This window comes from Meriones unguiculatus, chromosome 3 (assembly GCF_030254825.1).
Source record: "Meriones unguiculatus strain TT.TT164.6M chromosome 3, Bangor_MerUng_6.1, whole genome shotgun sequence".
Classification (NCBI taxonomy): Eukaryota; Metazoa; Chordata; class Mammalia; order Rodentia; family Muridae; genus Meriones; species Meriones unguiculatus.
In genome coordinates, this window is record NC_083351.1 from 66210575 (window position 1) to 66228847 (window position 18273).

General features: G+C 37.9%; 1 protein-coding gene across 1 annotated transcript; it reads right to left on the reverse strand.

Annotated features, from left to right (window-relative positions):
- Positions 1 to 1081: 1081 nt before the first annotated feature.
- On the reverse strand, positions 1082 to 4262 carry LOC132652848 (olfactory receptor 2A7-like). The gene is made up of 2 exons (XM_060378780.1): positions 4243 to 4262; positions 1082 to 2018 (listed from the first exon to the last, which is right to left on the reverse strand). Exons 1-2 carry the CDS (start codon positions 4260 to 4262, stop codon positions 1082 to 1084), a joined length of 957 nt encoding a protein of 318 aa, XP_060234763.1.
- Between the last annotated feature and the right edge of the window lie 14011 nt (positions 4263 to 18273).

Sequence of the window (18273 nt, forward strand, 5' to 3'; positions counted from 1 at the left end):
GGGAAAGCAGAATTCAGCTCATTATTGCATTACTAATTCCCACTAAGTGTGCGCCAATTTCAGGCCATGAGTAACTGATAGTAATTCCATAGGCAAACAGTCATAGCAAAGAGGATTTATGTTTGAGGCATCCATTACCCAGTGCTTCCTTGGCTGTATATATATAAAAAAAGTGACCACAGATATGTTCTGAATGAACAATGATTTATTATAGCTTACACTGTTGACAGGTCCTCTGTCTTCCCCAAATAGAATGGATATGTTGTGGTTTGTTTACACAATGCCATGGAGATGAACAAATGATGCCCATACTCATCCTGGAAGAATCTGACAAACGGAACAATGATTGCAGTAAGGGGTATTAAAACAATGAGCACTTTGCAGGACTATAGTTCATTTGTATCAAGTCCAAGAAAGCACAACATTAACACAGCTTCTAGCAGTCAAGGTCACAGTTGCCTGCTTTGTGAGAGAAGGTGAGGCGGACTAGTTGAGAGGGGTGTAATGAAATGTTTTATTCCTCATCTTCAGAAGTGCTTACATAAGTTATGGTCCTTGTGATCTTTCACTGAGCTGTACTGATGCTTTATTCATCTTCAAAAAATTAAAATATTCCATCCCTCTATTGTTTTGATACAGTTATTCGGCCACTGAATGGTGCCTGATTTGCCTTTTTGTCTCCCTCTTCACTCCTATGCCATTCTCCGTTCATGTGTCTGTCCCTAAGTGGAATCTAGCCAGTGTTTCTTGCGAGGATTGGTGGAGCACTTTGTTCTACTACCACACCTGTGGGTGCATCTTTGGGGCTGTTTGGTATTGTACTAACAGGGTTGGGTAACACTGATGATTGCTTTTAGCCACGTTAAAAGCACGTGCACTGTCATACTGGTGCATGTTTGGGTTGCTTTTGCTCCACAAATCTGAAGTTATAGAAGACAGCATACAGGGAGGTTCTTGAAAGGTGAAAGAAGGCTTTTGTAAGGAAATGAAAAGGATGCCTTTGAACAAGTTTACATGTCCTGGTAAATATTGAATGAAGTCAGTTCTAAGATCTCTGCAAGGTCTGTATTTTTTAACACTCTCAAGAGGCATCTTCCTTTATGAATATCCTTTTCAGTGCATTTTTGACCTCTTTGTTTCTCAGACTATAAATCAGTGGGTTGAGCATAGGATTGAAAAGGCTATGGAAGAGCAAAAGATATTTCTTCTGCTCATTGGAGTCCCCATGTTGGGGTCCAATGTACATGACAATGGCTGTACCATAAAAGAGTCCAACGACACAGAGATGGGAGGAGCAGGTGGAGAAGGCTTTCTGCCGTCCTTGCCATGACTTGATCTTCAGGATGGCATACAGAATATGAGCATAAGAGACCACAATTGAAAAAAATGGTCCTACAAGCACAGACACAGCCCCAGCCAAAACCATGACCTCATTGATGCGGGTGTCTGAACAGGCAAGTTTGAGAACAGCTATAATTTCACAGAAAAAATGATTCACTTTTTGAGAGCCACAGAAGGGCAATGGTAAGAGTAATACTAGATGGACTAGGGCCAAGAGCACTCCTAAAATCCAGGAAGTCACCACCAGGATAACACAAACTCTCCAGCTCATGATGACAGAGTATCGGAGTGGGTGGCAGATGGCCACATACCGATCATAGGACATCACCACCAGTAGGAGACATTCTGTGTGTGCAAATGTCAGAAAGAGAAAGGTCTGTGTCATGCAGCCAGCAAAGGAGATGGGCTTGGCTGGATCCATGAGGTTCACCAGCATCTGGGGTACTGTGTTACAGGCATAGGCAATGTCAACAATGGCCAGGTGGGACAGGAAGAAGTACATGGGAGTGTGGAGTCTAGAATCCAGGCAGATAAGCCCCACGATGGTCCCATTCCCCATCAGGGTGAACGCATAGACCAGTGAGAAGAGGGCAAAGAGGAGCATCTGCATCCCTGGGCTGAGGGGAAATCCCAGGAGGATGAACTGTGTAACCGAGGTCCGATTTTCCCCTATTTTCCTGTGAAAGAGACAAGGAAGCTCACCAAGTTTGAATCCAGTGTGACTGTTCAAGGTAGGTATTTAAACAATACACTTGTCATATTGAGTGCTCTCCATGATATTCTTGACATGCTAGTTTTTAAATTAAAAACGTTTGTGTGTTTCAATGAATCAGAAGGAAATGTGCATTCCATAAGCTAATATCATATTACATTATTCAGTAAATACTACTTTCATATTTAAACCAAATTTTTTATCAAAACTTGTTAATAAGTTTCCCTCATGATGGTGGATGTATGGGTCAGTTGCAGCAGACAAGTATGTACATGTGTGCTGTGTGATCACTATCATGTGGAATGAAGATAAAGCATGAGCAAGTCAATGATCCTTCTATGAAATTTTCTCACAGATGTAAAGTATGTTATAATTTTAATATTTACTGGAATGGATTTTAATAAAACACAATAACTTCACAATATAAACTTGAACAACATAGAGAGAGTAGAAGTTTGCTATAACTCTAGCTGGGTTTATGTTGGGGTCCTTTGTCTTTTCACTTTTGTACCCACAGATGGAAGTAGGGTGAGAATAGAGTTATTTTTGTTTCTGTTAAAATGTATGCTTCATTTTTCCACATATACTTTCCTGTCCACATTCAGAAAATTCTGTCATCTCCCCTCCACCCTGCTTAAGAAACATCTATGCAGTACATACTCAAAGTGAGTGCATACAAATGTATGTATCTTCCTAAATCCTAATATTTTCAGTGCCGCTGTCATATTTTCTTTTATTCTTGTCTATTTTACTCAGTTTCATTAGCAAAAGTGTCATGTGAATAATTTAATATTTTAAGCTTCCAATTAAAATGGAGACTGAATCAAAGATTAAAGCTTAGATTTCACTGAAGATTCATATTTAAAGAATTTTTGTGTACAGCTTAAGGAAAATGTAAATTAATTATTTTATTATTTCAGTGGTATTTTCCTTTTGTGGCAGTGCAGATGTTTAAAACACTTTTAAGAGAAAGGTTTCCTAAATTCTGAACTGCAACCTTTAAACCATTACAATAGTTTTCTTGTTTGGCTTTGACATTATACCATTTTTCAGTCTAGAATTCATATGAATTTCATATTTAAAATAAAAAGCTCAGAAAATTTTATGATTTACTTCCTCTCACTATGTCTCACAGTTATATTTTAATATTTGAAAGGTTTTGTAAGCAAGAGTGAATAAATTTTTCCTTTATTTTAAGTCAGAGGAAATTATTGAGCACAATATCATCTTAGTCCAAGAAATAGATTTGTGACAATTACAATTATCTCCCACAAAGGTGATTGTTTTACTAGGACTAAAATTTATTCCAGTTGATCTTTTGCATGAGAGAGTCATTGATCATTTATTCAATACAAATTCCTGTATCATTGGTGAAGTTGAAGTAGGATACTAATTCAAGTAGAATATTCAGTCAATCCAATCTATGAAAAAGTGGTAATTTATTTCTACACAATATTCCTCTAATATTTAGAAGCAATGAAGATAAAATATTGCTTTTATGTTTAAAATAACTTTACCTAAAATTTAAAATACATTAATAAGTTATATTCATTGTAAGATATTTTTAAAATGTCCTATGATGAAAGCAGAGTCAAATAAAAAAGAACAACCAATGAACACTACTTTATACGGCTCTTATTTCCAAGGGGCAGAAGCAGAAACTGTAAAACTCACGAACATTTGCTGAACATGCATTATGTTCTGAGACATGCTATGGGGACAGGTATAGGAACAGCCGTCCTCCCTGGCACACATAACCTTCTTGTTGAAAGACACACACACACACACACACACGCACACACACACAATGATTCTCCTACTTCCTCCTTCAGACAAAGGAGTTTCACATTCAAAACCAAAGCCTCCAGGCTGCTCTTGTTCTGTATCATTAGCTCCCTTTGCAGTAATTTCATGAGCTAATAGAAACCTTTAAAAGCAAATCTCTGAAAGCTCTAATCCAGCTAACGGTTTTGATAAGACGTTCAACAGCATCGAAGAAAATTACCCCTGTTAGGTGTATCAAAAGAGTTGATAGCTTTTAGGTTGTCTTGGTAACTAACTGTATAAATAGCAGGAATTTAGAAAGACTAGACAACAACAGTTACATTTTCGGTTGTAATTTTGCATTGTATCTGAAGTTGCATAATAAATAAAGTTTAGTTTATGTAAGGAATTTTCCTCAAACTTACAAATGAACATGTGAAGACATGTTGGATACAGAGAGAAGCAAGTAGCTTTTAGGGTGGAAATTCTTTTCTTCTGAACAGATCGTTGGAGATGGAGTTTCTTTCAAATGAGATGACTTTATTTTCCTGTTATCGCAGTCACTTCATGGAATGTGCTGAAAGCATGGAGAGAGGAGAAGATCCTCTATACACACCCTGCACTGTAGCCCTTTTAGAGAAAAGGCTGTCACTATGCTTCACTCTAGTTTTCCCCCGAGAAAAGTTCATAATAGCATGCTATTCTTCACTCACTGTGGTCCATGAGTTAAAGACCCCAAAATCAATACAATCACCTCTAGGTTAGGATGCCTGCAATGTAATGCAATCACTTGATTTATTATTACATCGATTTTCAAAAATTCCTACTTACCGGCATCCAAATAGGTTAAGTAGTATATAATGGGAAGTTGGAACCATTTCTATGCTCACTAACCAATTCTCCTTTAAACGTGTGTGTGTGTGTGTGTGTGTGTGTGTGTGTGTGTGTGTAGATCAAGGCTCTACAAGAAATATAATTCATAAAATAAGATCAGATAATTAAACCAACAGCAACTGTGGAGAACGTGTTAAGGAGTCAAGAAAGTGGATAAAATATCCCAAAGGGACTTGTTAAATATTATTCTGTAAAATATGACTGAGCACAAACAAAAAAGAAATATTTTCACCCGAAAACAATTTCTCTTCTTCAATTTCTAGTGATTTTGATCCCAGAGAGGAAGAAAAATTGAGAACCTTTCAGAGTTATGAATGAATATTATTGCTTTCTCTTTTTCCTGAACCACTGATAAGCTGACCCTATTTTATATCTTTATCATCTGTAATAGAGAGAGTTGGTGATGGCTTTCTTTTGGTTTAAATACTTTGATTCTTTTATCCGCATTTTTCTCATAGTCAAAAATGAGGAGACAAAACATATATTTTCCTACGTTAGTTATTTTACCGAATATAACAGCCTAAGGAATTAATAATCTAATTTATTTAGTAGGTAAAAAAGTAATCAGTGTCACTTTGGAACAGGCTTTTCCCCATCAAAGATGTTCACTAGGAGGCTTGCTGGTGACCAGTGCCCATGCTGCACTCTCTCCTAGGCACATGCCTATGCACGATTATTCTAAAAACGAATAATCAGTCTTGCCCATACATTGTTTATCATCCAATACACTAACACACAAACTCAAAAACTTGTAAATGACATTTTCTCCTTAATATTATTAGTCTAATTATTGCACATATGGTTTTGTGTTTGAGTCCATTACTGAGATGAGTTCAATCAATTCCTTTTCTTCGGCTGTCATTTTATATGTTTATTATCAATGTTATACTAGCTTCATAAAGTGAGTTGGGTCATTTCCTTCTTTTCTAGTCTCAATACCTTATACATAACACGACAATGAATTGTTACTTGAAGAGTGGTAAAATGTAGAAGTTGGTATTTCTTAGAAAATTCTTGTGATTAAGCTATTTTCCTGTTGGTGTTCTATTCAGGAAGTAGTCTCCTGTGCCAATGAATTCTAGGCTCTTCCCCACTTTTTCTTCTAACCAATATAGTGTATCTGCTTTTAGGTTGAGGTCTTTGATCCACTTGGACTTTAGTTCTGTGCAGGGTGATAAATATGCATCTATTTTCATTTTTCTGCTTGTAGACATCCAGTTGGACCAGCACCAGTTGTTGAAGATGCTGTCTTTTTTCCATTGTATGGTTTTGTCTTCTTTGTCAACAATCAAGTATCCATAGGTGTGTAGATTTATTTCAGGGTCTTCTATTCGATTCCATTGATCCACCAGTTAGTTTGTATGCTAGTACCACGCAGTTTTTAGTATTGTTGCTCTATAGTACAGCTTGAGATCAGGGATGGAGATACCTCCAGAAGATCTTTTATTGTAGAGGATTGTTTTAGCAATTCTGGGTTTCTTGTTATTCCATATGAAGTTGAGAATTTTTCTTTCAAGGTCTGTAAAGAATTGTGTTGGTATTTTGATGGGAACTGCATTGAATCTGTAGATTGTGTTTGGTAGGATGGCCATTTTCACTATGTTAATTCTACTGATCCATGAGCACAGGCTCTAAGAGCAACAGTGAATAAATTAGACCTCATGAAACTGAAAAGCCTCTGTAAAGCAAAAGACACTGATGTCAGAACAAAACGACAGCCTACAGACTGGGAAAGGATCTTCACCAACCCTGTATCTGACAGAGGGCTAATATCAAGAATATATAAAGAACTAAAGAAGTTAAAAAGCAACAAGTCAAGTAATCCAATTTAAAAAAATGGGGTAGGGAGTTAAACAGAGAATTCTCTGTAGAAGAATGTAGAATGGCAGAGAAATGCTTAAAGAAATGCTCAACATCTTTAGCCAACAGGGTGATGCAACCAAAACAACCCTGAGATTTCACCTTACACACATCAGAATGGCTAAGATCAAAAACTCAAGTGGCAACACATGCCAGAGAGGTTGTGGAGAAAGGGGGACCCGCCTCCATTGCTGGTGGGAATGTAAACTTGTAAAACCACTTTGGAAATCAATCTGGTACTTTCTCAGACAATTAGGAATAGTGCTTGCTCAATATCCAGCTATACCACTCCTAGGCATATATCCAAAACATGCTCAAGTACACAACAAGGACATTTGTTCAACCATGTTTGTAGCAGCTTTATTTGTAATAGCCAGAAGCTGGAAACAGCCTAGATGTCCCTCAGTTGAGGAATGGGTACAGAAATTGTGGTACATTTACACAATGGAATACTACTTAGCAATTAAAAACAAGGAAATCATGAAATTTGGAGGCAAATGGTGGGACCTAGAAAAGATCATCATGAATGAGGTATCCCAAAAGCAGAAAGACACACATGGTATATACTCACTTATAAGTGGATACCAGACTTATAAGATAGGATAAACATACTAAAATCTGTACACCTAAGGAAGCTAAACAAGAAGGAAAACCCAGGGTAAGATGATCAATCCTCACTCAGAAAGACAAATGGGATGTGTTGGGATCAGTAAGCAGGCACCTCTACAGCCAGCCCCAAGGGACCTGACAAACTGGTTATCAGGCATTTGTGAAGACATCCAGACCACCTGCTGACCACCTGGAACTACCTGTGCATGCCCTGGGTCACCCTATAAGAGAACTCCTGGAGCCTCCCCCCTTCTCTCTATTTCTCTCCTCCCCCCCGCCCTCTCTCTCTCTGCAACCCCCCTTCCCTAATAAACCTCCCACGTGGAACCGATCTTGAGGTGTGATTTGTGAACCTGCGGTGTAACCTTCACAGGCGCACATTTCCCAACAGGATGGACATTGGAAGTAAGAGAAAACAAGAAACAGGACAGAAGCCTACCGTAAGGGGCCTCTGGAAGACTCTACCTAGCAGTGTATAAAGTAGATGCTGAGACTCATAACCAAACTTTGGGCAGAGTGTAGGGAATCATACAAAAAAAGGGGGAGTTAGTAAGACCTGGAGAGGACAGGAGCTCCACAAGGACCAAAATATCTGGGCACAGAGATCTTTTCTGAGACTGATTCTCTAACCAAGGACCATGCATGGTTATAACTGAGAACCCCTGCTCGGACATAGCCCATGACAGCTCAGTATCCAAGTGGGCTCCCTAGTAGGGGAACAGGGACTGTCTCTGAAATGAACTCAGTGGCTGGCTCTTTGACCTCCCCACCTCCTGTGGGAGGAACAACCTAGCTAGGTCACAGAGGAGGACATTGCAGCTAGTCCTGGTGAGACCTGATAAGCTAGGGTCAGATGGAAGGGAAGGAGGACTTCCCCTATCAGTGGACTTAGAGAGAGGCAGGAAGTAGACAAGAGAGGGAGGGTGGGATTGGGATACAAAGTAAATAAACTGTAATTAATATAAAAATAAAATAATTCAAAAGTTATTTTCCTGAATATTTATTATTTAAATTTTCTATTTTAAATAATGAAGTTATTTTTAAAATGTTTGAAACATTTTTATCCAAAGCATTCTATTTTAATTTTTTTGCATTTTTTATTAATTATTATTATTATTATTTACAATTTATTGTAATGTAATGTAATTTACAATACATTGTATCATGACTGTGTCTCCCTCCTCATCTCCTCCCAATCCCACCCTCTCTCCCTTCTTCTTCTCCCCCTATGCCCACCTCCCAGTCCATAGACAGGGGAGGTCCTAGCCTATCAGGTCTCATCAGGACTGGGTGCATTGTTTTTCTTTGTGGCCTGACAAGGCTGCACCTCCCAAGGGGAGGTGATCAGAAAGTGAGGTAACCCAGAAGCAGAAAGACACACATGGTATATACTCATTCATCAGTGGTCATTAGGCATATAATATAGGATAAACATACTAAAATCTGTACTCCTAAAGAAGCTAAACAACATGGAAGACCCTAAGGAAGATGCTCAATCCTCATTCAGAAGGGCAAATGCAATAGGCAGCGGAAGCAGGAGAAGACAGGAAACAGGACAGGAGCCTACCACAGAGGGCCTATATTTTGACAATGCAGTCACTCCTGATGAGAACTTATAGACTAGGGTCAGAGGGAAGGGGAGGAGGACCTCCCTTTTCAGTGGACTGGGAGAGGGAAGAGGGAGGATGGGATTGGGAGAGGAGGAGGGAGGAGGTACAGGGGTGATACAAAATGAATAAACTGTAATTAATAAAAATAAAAATAAATTATTAAAAAATAAAATAAAATAAATGGAAGCTTACATAGAATATGGTTAAATAAAATTCATAAAGGAAAAATATCTCTGCAATTTTCTTTAATCTTTTCATTTCTAATTTGTATATATACTTCCATTTCCTTTTTACTATGAAGTCATTCATTATAGTGAATTTTTAATATAAAAATGCCACACCCACGCCAGTGTCGCCATAGTAGCATAACCTACAGGGCGGGGGATATGATTTCCCCGGAAATAATGCCCCCTGGAAGGTCCCTGGCAAACTCATCCCACTTGGAAAAGAGACGTGTTCTGAGATTTCTACGCTTCTTCAGTTGTGGCTCTGGGGCTAGAATAATGAATTCTTTGATCTTTCCCTGTGACACCTGAAACAGCACAACTAACTTTATAAAGAAATTTATTATTAGTAGATTCTTAAAGGCTTTAATAAAAATAAGTTTAAGGAAAGTAATGAATTAGATTTAGTATTAATAGGCATTAAAAATAGTAAAATAATAATAGGCTCCTTCTTAAGAAATAATAGCATGAGAGGTGCAGCTGGCAGGAGTTTCCCCCTCCCTTCAGTGCCTTGTTCCTAGAGAAGATCATAAATCTTGGGCAGGACATATGGGAGGAGGGTTAACAAAGGTGTAGTTAGATTTTGATATAGAGAAGGACTTTGGCAGGCATCTGACTTAGCTCCTAACTTTCCTCTTCATTGGTTAGCAATAATGAAACTATATTTGAGGTTTCTTTTCCTTTGTTTGCTCTGATCAAAAAGTTTTTAGGCCAGGATTATTTGTGGGTACTGCTTTATGTTTGATTGCATTTTGAGTTAAAATGTAAACTTTGTATTCTTGGTAAAAGTCTGAATGTTCTGGGAAGTATGCCAATTTTAAGGTGCCTTTTGTGAAATCATTATAAAAATACTAGCTTGATTTCAGTAAAGTTGCAGCAGAGTCAAAACCATCAAGGTGTCTCTGTCTGTCAATTCTTCGCTGAAACCGTGTCTTCCTGTCTAAAGCCTTGTTCTCCCATGGACGACCGGAGCCCGACTGGGCCGGTCCGTGGCAGGTGGCGCCCGAACAGGGACCTGGGACAGGTAACTTTCTCTTCTCTTTCTTTTCTTTTATCAAGGCACGGTAAGGCTCTAGTCAGGATACTGTAGGTCCACTGACAAGGCGGTCAGTTATAGACGAGTAATCAAACATGGGGCAGTCCGAATCAAAGCAAGAAAAAATGTTCCTTTCGGTTTCAAAGCATATGTTAGCAAGTCGAGGCTTTAGAGTTTCAGAAAAAGTCTTAAAGGACTTTCTTGATTTTATTAAGAAGGTCAGCTCTTGGTTCCCGGCGGAAGGCTCCCTGACCTTAGCTGATTGGAAACGAGTGGGTAAAGACATGAGAAAATATGTACAAGAACATGGAGAAGGGGAACTCCCCAATCATGCTTATCCTCTTTGGCTACAAATGAGAGAATTATTAACTGATGAAACAGATTTTGAAGGTCTGGTTCATGAAACCTCGTCTCTGTCTCTAGATCAGACGAATGAGGTGAAACCTATTAATCAGCCCACTAAATCTTATGGAACAAAAAGTAAGCCATCTTTAAAATTTGATTAAATTAAACATGAATCCTCCTCCTCGTCTAGTAAAAATGAAAATGATGATTCTTCTGATGGTGATGATCTGGAGGATGAGGCAGCTAAATATGAGCCCTTTGAGGAAAGGGATCATTTTCATGATCAAGACCCTCCTCTGGTGGCTCTGGCCTCTAAAAAGCAAAGAAGGGATAAAGTTAGCAGGAGGAAAAAACCTCTGGTACCTGTTGGTTTTCAGGGAGCGGTGGAAGAAGCCAAAAGAAAAGGAGATCTAACATTCACCTTCCCAGTAGTGGAAGGAATAGATGATGAGGAACCTATTTGGAAACCTCTCTCCTTAAAAATTTTAAAAGAGTTACAAACTGCAGTGAAGACTTTAGGGGTCTCCGCTCCTTATACTTTGCAGGTGTTGGAGATGGTTGCAAGTAATTGGTTAACCCCACATGACTGGCATCAGACTGCAAAGGCTACCCTGAGTCCTGGAGACTATGTTCTCTGGAGAACTGATTATGAGGATAAATCAAAAATTACTGTTACCCAATTTACAAAGAAAAAAGGGCCAAAACCTGGGCTGGATATGCTGCTGGGTATGGAAAAATATACTACTCCCCAATCTCAAGTAAAAATACTAAAAGAGATCTTAGAGGCAATTACATTAAATGCTGTCCAAGCATGGAAAAAGTTGCCACCTCCTGGAACCAAGGGAACTACTTTATCAGGAATTAAGCAGGCAAATGAGAAATCATATCAAGATTTTATGTCTCGACTTGAGGAAGCAATTAATAGGATGCTACCTCCATCCAAAGAAACAGAAATACTATTAAAGCAGTTAGCATGAAAAAATGCAAATTCCCTATGCCAGGATCTGATTAGGCCTCTGAAAGGGATGGGGACTATTCAAGATTACGTAAAAGCTTGTGTGGATGCCTCACCAGCAGTCGTGCAAGGCATGGCATATGCTGCAGCTATAAAGGGTCAGATGTATAGCGCCTATGTTAAAAAAACTTATGGAGGAGGGAAAAGAGACTCCTCCAAACCCACATGTTTTAAATGTGGAAGGACAGGGCACATACAAAAGATGTGTCGAGGAAAAGATAAACAGGAGAGGTCAAGAAAAGGTCCTACTCCTGGTATCTGTCCCCGATGTGAGAAGGGGAGACATTCGAAAAGCGAATGCAGATCCAAGTTCCATAAGGATGGAACTGCTCTGACAAAAATAAAGGAAAAAAAAGTCAAAAAATGAGACAAAAAACTAAATGAGGGGCAACCTCTCAGCCCCGAAGCAAAAAGAGAGGAAGAAAATTGTAAATCAAAAGGTTCACTTAATCCTGAGGCTCCAGAATTTACTATTCATGATTTGCCTAGGGCCACTCCAGGAAGTGCTGGTCTGGATCTCTCAGTAAATAAAGATACAATCCTCTCATCATGGGATGGAGTATCTCTAATCTCCACCTCTGTTTTAGGGACTTTACCTCAAGGCACAGTTGGGTTAATTATTGGCCGAAGTTCAAATTACAAAAAAAATTTTGAGGTTTTGCCTGGGGTAATAGATTCAGGTTTTCAAGGAGAAATAAAAATAATGGTAAAGCCGTTAAAGGAAACTATACAGCTACATAAAGGACAAAAAATAGCTCAATTGTTGTTGTTGCCATATTTAAATTTACCAAATTTAATATTAAAACAGGAAAGACAGCAAGGTCAGTTTGGCTCCTCTGATGTCGTGGCCTGGGTGCAAGACATAGGTTGTGAAAGACCATTTATGACAGTTAAAATAAATGAAAAAAATCTGCAAGGCCTTATGGATACAGGGGCAGATAAAACTTGTATAGCAGGGAAGGATTAGCCTTCCTCTTGGCCCTGTAAAAGGACTTCTTCCTCTTTACTAGGGCTGGGGTTGGCATCTAATGTGGCTCAAAGTTCTCAGATGTTAAAGTGGGAACTAGAGGGAAAATCAGGAATGATTCAGCCCTATGTTACACCATCCTTGCCATTTTCTTTATGGGGCAGAGATATGATGCAAAAGATGAATGTAAAATTGGTTACCTCAGATAATTTAAACGATCAGCATTTTTCATAGGGGCCACTGAGAGCTCACTTTATGCAGATAAAATTGATTGGAAGTCAAAAGAGCCTGTATGGCTCAATCAGTGGCCCCTAACGGAAGAAAAAATACAGGCTATAAAACAATTGGTAAAAGAACAGCTAGATAAAGGACATATAGAAGAGAACAATAGTCCTTGAAATACTCCAATATTTGTTATTAAAAAGAAATCAGGAAAATGGAGACTTTTACAAGACCTTAGAGCTGTTAATGCTACAATGATTGATATGGGGGCATTACAACCTGGCCTCCCCTCTCCTGTAGCAGTCCCTAAGGGATGGGAGATAATAGTAATAGATTTGCAGGATTGTTTTTTCACAATTAAGTTACATCCAAAAGATTGTAAAAGATTTGCTTTTAGTGTTCCATCAGTAAATTTAAAACGTCCATATAGGAGGTATCACTGAAAAGTTTTACCTCAAGGGATGAAAAATAGTCCAACTTTATGTCAAAAGTTTGTAGATAAAGCTTTAAAGAAAGTCAGAGAAAAATATAAAGATGCATATATCATTCATTATATGGATGATATATTGTTGGCCCATTTCTCCAGGGAAGTTATACAAGAGCTTCTCGCTTATACTATTGAGCAATTTACTAAATTTGGTTTAATTATAGCTCCAGATAAGGTTTAAAAGAATAGGCCATTAAGTTATTTGGGTCAATTAATTTATGATGATTATATAAGTTCTCAAAAGGTATCTATCAGGCTGGATAAGTTACAAACATTAAATGACTTCCAAAAATTATTAGGCAATATTAATTGGGTTAGGCCTTATTTAAAATTGACCACAGGAGAACTGAGTCCTTTGTTTCAGTTGTTACAGGGGGACTCCAATCCAAAGTCTCCCAGGAATTTGACTCCTGAGGCTATTAAAGCCTTGGCTTTGGTGAAAAAACAATTAAATAAAGCAAAGGTTAAACAGATAGCTTATAATCAAGAATGGTATTTAATTATTTTCAAAACACCATATACTCCTACAGGATGTTTATGGCAAAATGAAATTTTAAAATGGGTGCATTTACCCCATACTCAAGCAAAAATGCTTGCTTCCTATCCATATATGTGTTCCTTAATTATAAGCAAAGAAAGGATGAGATCAAAAAAATTATTTAAAAAAGAAATGCATAATATAATTGTTCCATATAATAAAAAACAAACAAATATATTATTAATAAAAGATGAAGACTAGGGAATAGCGTTGCAGGGCTATTCAGGACAAATTAAATATCATTACCCCCGACATCCCTTAATAAAACTTTTAAAGAAACAGAGGTAATTTTTCCAAGAAAATGTTCTTTATAGCCTATAGATTGCGCTCTTTGCATTTTCACAGATGGTTCCTCTAACGGAAGGTTTGCAGTTTATGTCCCAGGCAGAGAACCACTAGTAAGACAAGATGTACAGACTTCTGCTCAAAAGGCAGAGATTAAAGCAGTTATTTTGGCTTTTCAAACCTTCTCAAAAAAATTTAATCTTTATACAGATTCAAGATATGTAGCTAGCCTTTTTCCCGTAATAGAAACTGCTCTTTTGTCGGGGCATTCTCAAATTATTCATTTGCTTCAGGATTTACAAATTTTAATTAAAAATAGGACAAAAAATTTTTTTATAGGCCACATTAGAGGGCACTCAAAATTACCTGGTCCATTAAGTCAAGGAAACTATATGGCAGATGCCTTAACAAGAAAAATAGTAATAAATATATTAAAAGCTCAAGAAAGCCATGCTTTACATCATCAAAATGCATTAGCCCTTAAAAGGCTATTTCATATTATAAGAAAACAGGCAAGACAAATTGTAAAAAATTGTGGTGATTGTCCTCAGGTGTACCATCCATTAAAAATGGGGGTTAATCCTAGAGGACTTAAAGCTCTATCATTATGGCAGATGGATGTTACTCATGTTCCAGAGTTTGGAAAATTAGCATATGTCCACGTTACTGTGGACACATATTCTCATATGATATTTGCCTCAGCAAAAACAGGAGAGGTAGTTAAGGACGTCATTCAACATCTAATCCAATGCTTTGCAACTATGGGATGTCCAAAAAGAATAAAAACTGATAATGCATATACATCAAAAGCCCTTACAGTATTCTTACAGAGCTGGAACATAGAGCATGTGACAGGTATATCATATAATCCCCGAGGACAGGCAATTATTAAAAGAACACATCAAACATTAAAAAATCAAATTATCAGACTTAAACAAGCTCACACTTATTTCTCGCCTGGTCATTTGCTGAGCCATTCATTGTTTGTATTAACCATTTAAATACTGATGAGCAGGGCAATACTCCTGCTATGAAACATTGGTCTGGGCTTCAAAATAAACAACTTCCACAAGTATATTGAAAGGATTTGTTATCCGGATCCTGGAAGGGACCGGATGCTCTAATTTCCTCTGGAAGGGGATATACATGTGTGTTTCCACAGGATGCCGACTCCCCCATCTGGATCCCAGATAGATTCATCCAGCCGGCTAATATCGAGATGGCAACAAAAAAGACAAAAGCAAAAAATAAAAAAAATAAAAGCGAAGCTGCAGAAGCTCTCGTTGATGCCCAAAAAAATGACAACATGGACACAACTAAAACACCTGATGAGAGAAGCAGAGGAATTGGTGAAGGCTCAACAAAAGCCTAAAACCCCTAAATTTATATTTCTGGCTGTATTGTCATTACTTATGTGTCAAAATGCTGTTGTGCATAGTAAAAGTTATTGGGCTTATGTACCAAAACCACCCCTTATACACCCTGTGGGTTGGATGGATCCAGATTATGTAAAAGTACTAACTAATGATACTGAACTTCTCGGAGGTTTCCAGGATTATGAGGGAAGAATAAATAGCTCAGCTTATTTAAATTTTGAGGGCAGAACTGATTCACTCCCCATTTGCATTGCCCTAAAAGGATCTCCACCATATGGTTGTCTGCCTATAAATTATCAAACTTTTCTTACAAATGCTCCTGATTTGACAGTTAAAGGCAAAAAAAAAAAAAAATAATAATAAAAGATTAATGTGGGAGCTTCAAATTTCTACTTTGGGGTACTTTAATTATAATGTAACTTTTGAAAAGGCTCCTTTTATGCCTCTCCCTCTTTGTGCAGAGAAATTTAGAGATAAAGATCAATTTTGGAAAAGTAGCCTTACAGGTGCCCCTAAATGGTTAAAATGTGGCTTCCCTCAGGCTGCAGCTAAATATGTGCCTGTAGGGACCCATATGGAGGTTTGGGATTTTTCAATTGTTTCAGGTAATTATGATTATACTAAATATTTAAAGAATAATTCAGATAAGTTCAATGGATATATCCCTCCAGGATTGGGACAAAAAGTACAAAGATGGTTTTCACCTGGTTATGTGGAACCTATTTGGGTCTCTAGAGATCCTAAGACCAAAGCTACAGTTTCACATCATGAGTTGTTTAGATTGGCAGCTAGTGCCAATATGATTTTACAAAAAAGGCCTAAAAGAAAAAATTCTGTGCCTTTGGCAACCAGGGCATGTGTTGCTTATCCTCTTGCTCTTCTTATGGGATATACTTCTCAAATTAATATAACTCATGTTAGAAATTCTTATAAAATTCATTGTATAGCTTGCAGGGTTACTAATTGTATTGATTCTAGTTTGGTTAAGAACATTGCTGTTATGATTTTAGTTAAGAGACCTGCTTATGTTATGCTTCCTGTTGATTTACAGGAAGAAGAATGGTATGAGAATACTGCTTTAAAGACTTTAGAAAAGTTAAGTAAATTAATTAGGCCTGTTGCAGCACTTATATTAGGGATTTCAGCATTAATTGCAATTTTGACCACCTTTGCTATTGCTACTACAGCGTTAGTTCAAGAGATACATACAGCAGATTTTATTAATGAGATGAATAAAAATATTTCTTTAGCCCTTTTAGAACAATTTATTATAGATAAAAAGTTAAAATCCAAGATAAATGCGCTGGAGGAAGCAGTTTTAGCCTTGGGACAAGATATGGTTAATATTAGGACGAGGATGGAAACTCGATGCCATGCTGCCTTCTCATATATTTGTGTTACACCTTTACCATACAATGCTTCTGACCAATGAAAAAAGGTAAAAAATCATTTACAAGGAGTTTGGAAAGATACGGATATTACTCATGATTTAGATAGTTTACAAAAAAATATAGCAGCTATTAGCAAGGCTCATTTGAATGAAGCAAGTTTGAGTTCCTTAGCTTTTGATTTAGAGTCAAAAATTAAAAATTTAAATCCTTTGAATTGGATTCATTATTTAGTGATGATAGGGGCCCTGATTTTATTATTTTTATTGGTTGTGCTCCTGTTTCCTTGTCTTTTTAAATTACTGCTCCACTCCATCCGCACTGTAGAGAGAAATTTGTTTAAATTGCGTCTTAAAAACAAAAAAGGGGGAGATGCCACACCCACGCCAGTGTCGTCATAGTAGCATAAGCTACAGGGCGGGGGATATGATTTCCCCGGAAATAATGCCCCCTGGAAGGTCCCTGGCAAACTCATCCCACTTGGAAAAGAGACGTGTTCTGAGATTTCTACGCTTCTTCAGTTGTGGCTCTGGGGCTGGAATAATAAATTCTTTGATCTTTCCCTGTGACACCTGAAACAGCACAACTAACTTTATAAAGAAATTTATTATTAGTAGATTGTTAAAGGCTTTAATAAAAATAAGTTTAAGGAAAGTAATGAATTAGATTTAGTATTAATAGGCATTAAAAATAGTAAAATAATAATAGGCTCCTTCTTTTTTTTTTTTTTTTTTCAATGCAGTTTATTCAGGAACATTGAACAATCCTCGGACCCCGGGGAAAGCCAGCCCACAGCTTAAATAGCCTCTGGGTAGCCAACCCAGGCGTGCCACGGGGGCAATGCAGATAGGTCCACATACATGGAAGCAAGCCAGATTCTCGGCCTTAGCCAAATGTGGAGTTGTTTGTGACCGAGAGCACTCACCATCGGGAAGGTGGAAGGCGGAAACCAGCTCCATCTTTAAGGCATAGCATTCCGCAGCTCTCTACAGTTCCCCCTTTTTGTTTTAGACGCATCAGGCAAGAGTAGAGGTCTGATCTCTGATATTAGAAATAAATTGGGACTTTGTACAGATGTTCATTTAGGTGTCATCCACCCAAAGAGCATCAGACCCTTCCGATACCTTTTTCTCAGAGGCGGGACCTGGGGCATCAACCCGCATGCAATCAGACATGCTCTTCTCTGGGTCCAAAGCGGCTAGAATAGGCTCCTTCTTAAGAAATAATAGCATGAGAGGTGCAGCTGGTGGGAGTTTCCCCCTCCCTTCAGTGCCTTGTTCCTAGAGAAGATCATAAATCTTGGGCAGGACATATGGGAGGAGGGTTAACAAAGGTGTAGTTAGATTTTGATATAGAAAAAGACTTTGGCAGGCATCTGACTTAGCTCCTAACTTTCCTCTTCATTGGTTAGCAATAATAAAACTATATTTGAGGTTTCTTTTCCTTTGTTTGCTCTGATCAAAAAGTTTTTAGGCCAAGATTATTTGTGGTACTGCTTTATGTTTGATTGCATTTTGAGTTAAAATGTAAACTTTGTATTCTTGGTAAAAGTCTGAATGTTCTGGGAAGTATGCCAATTTTAAGGTGCCTTTTGTGAAAT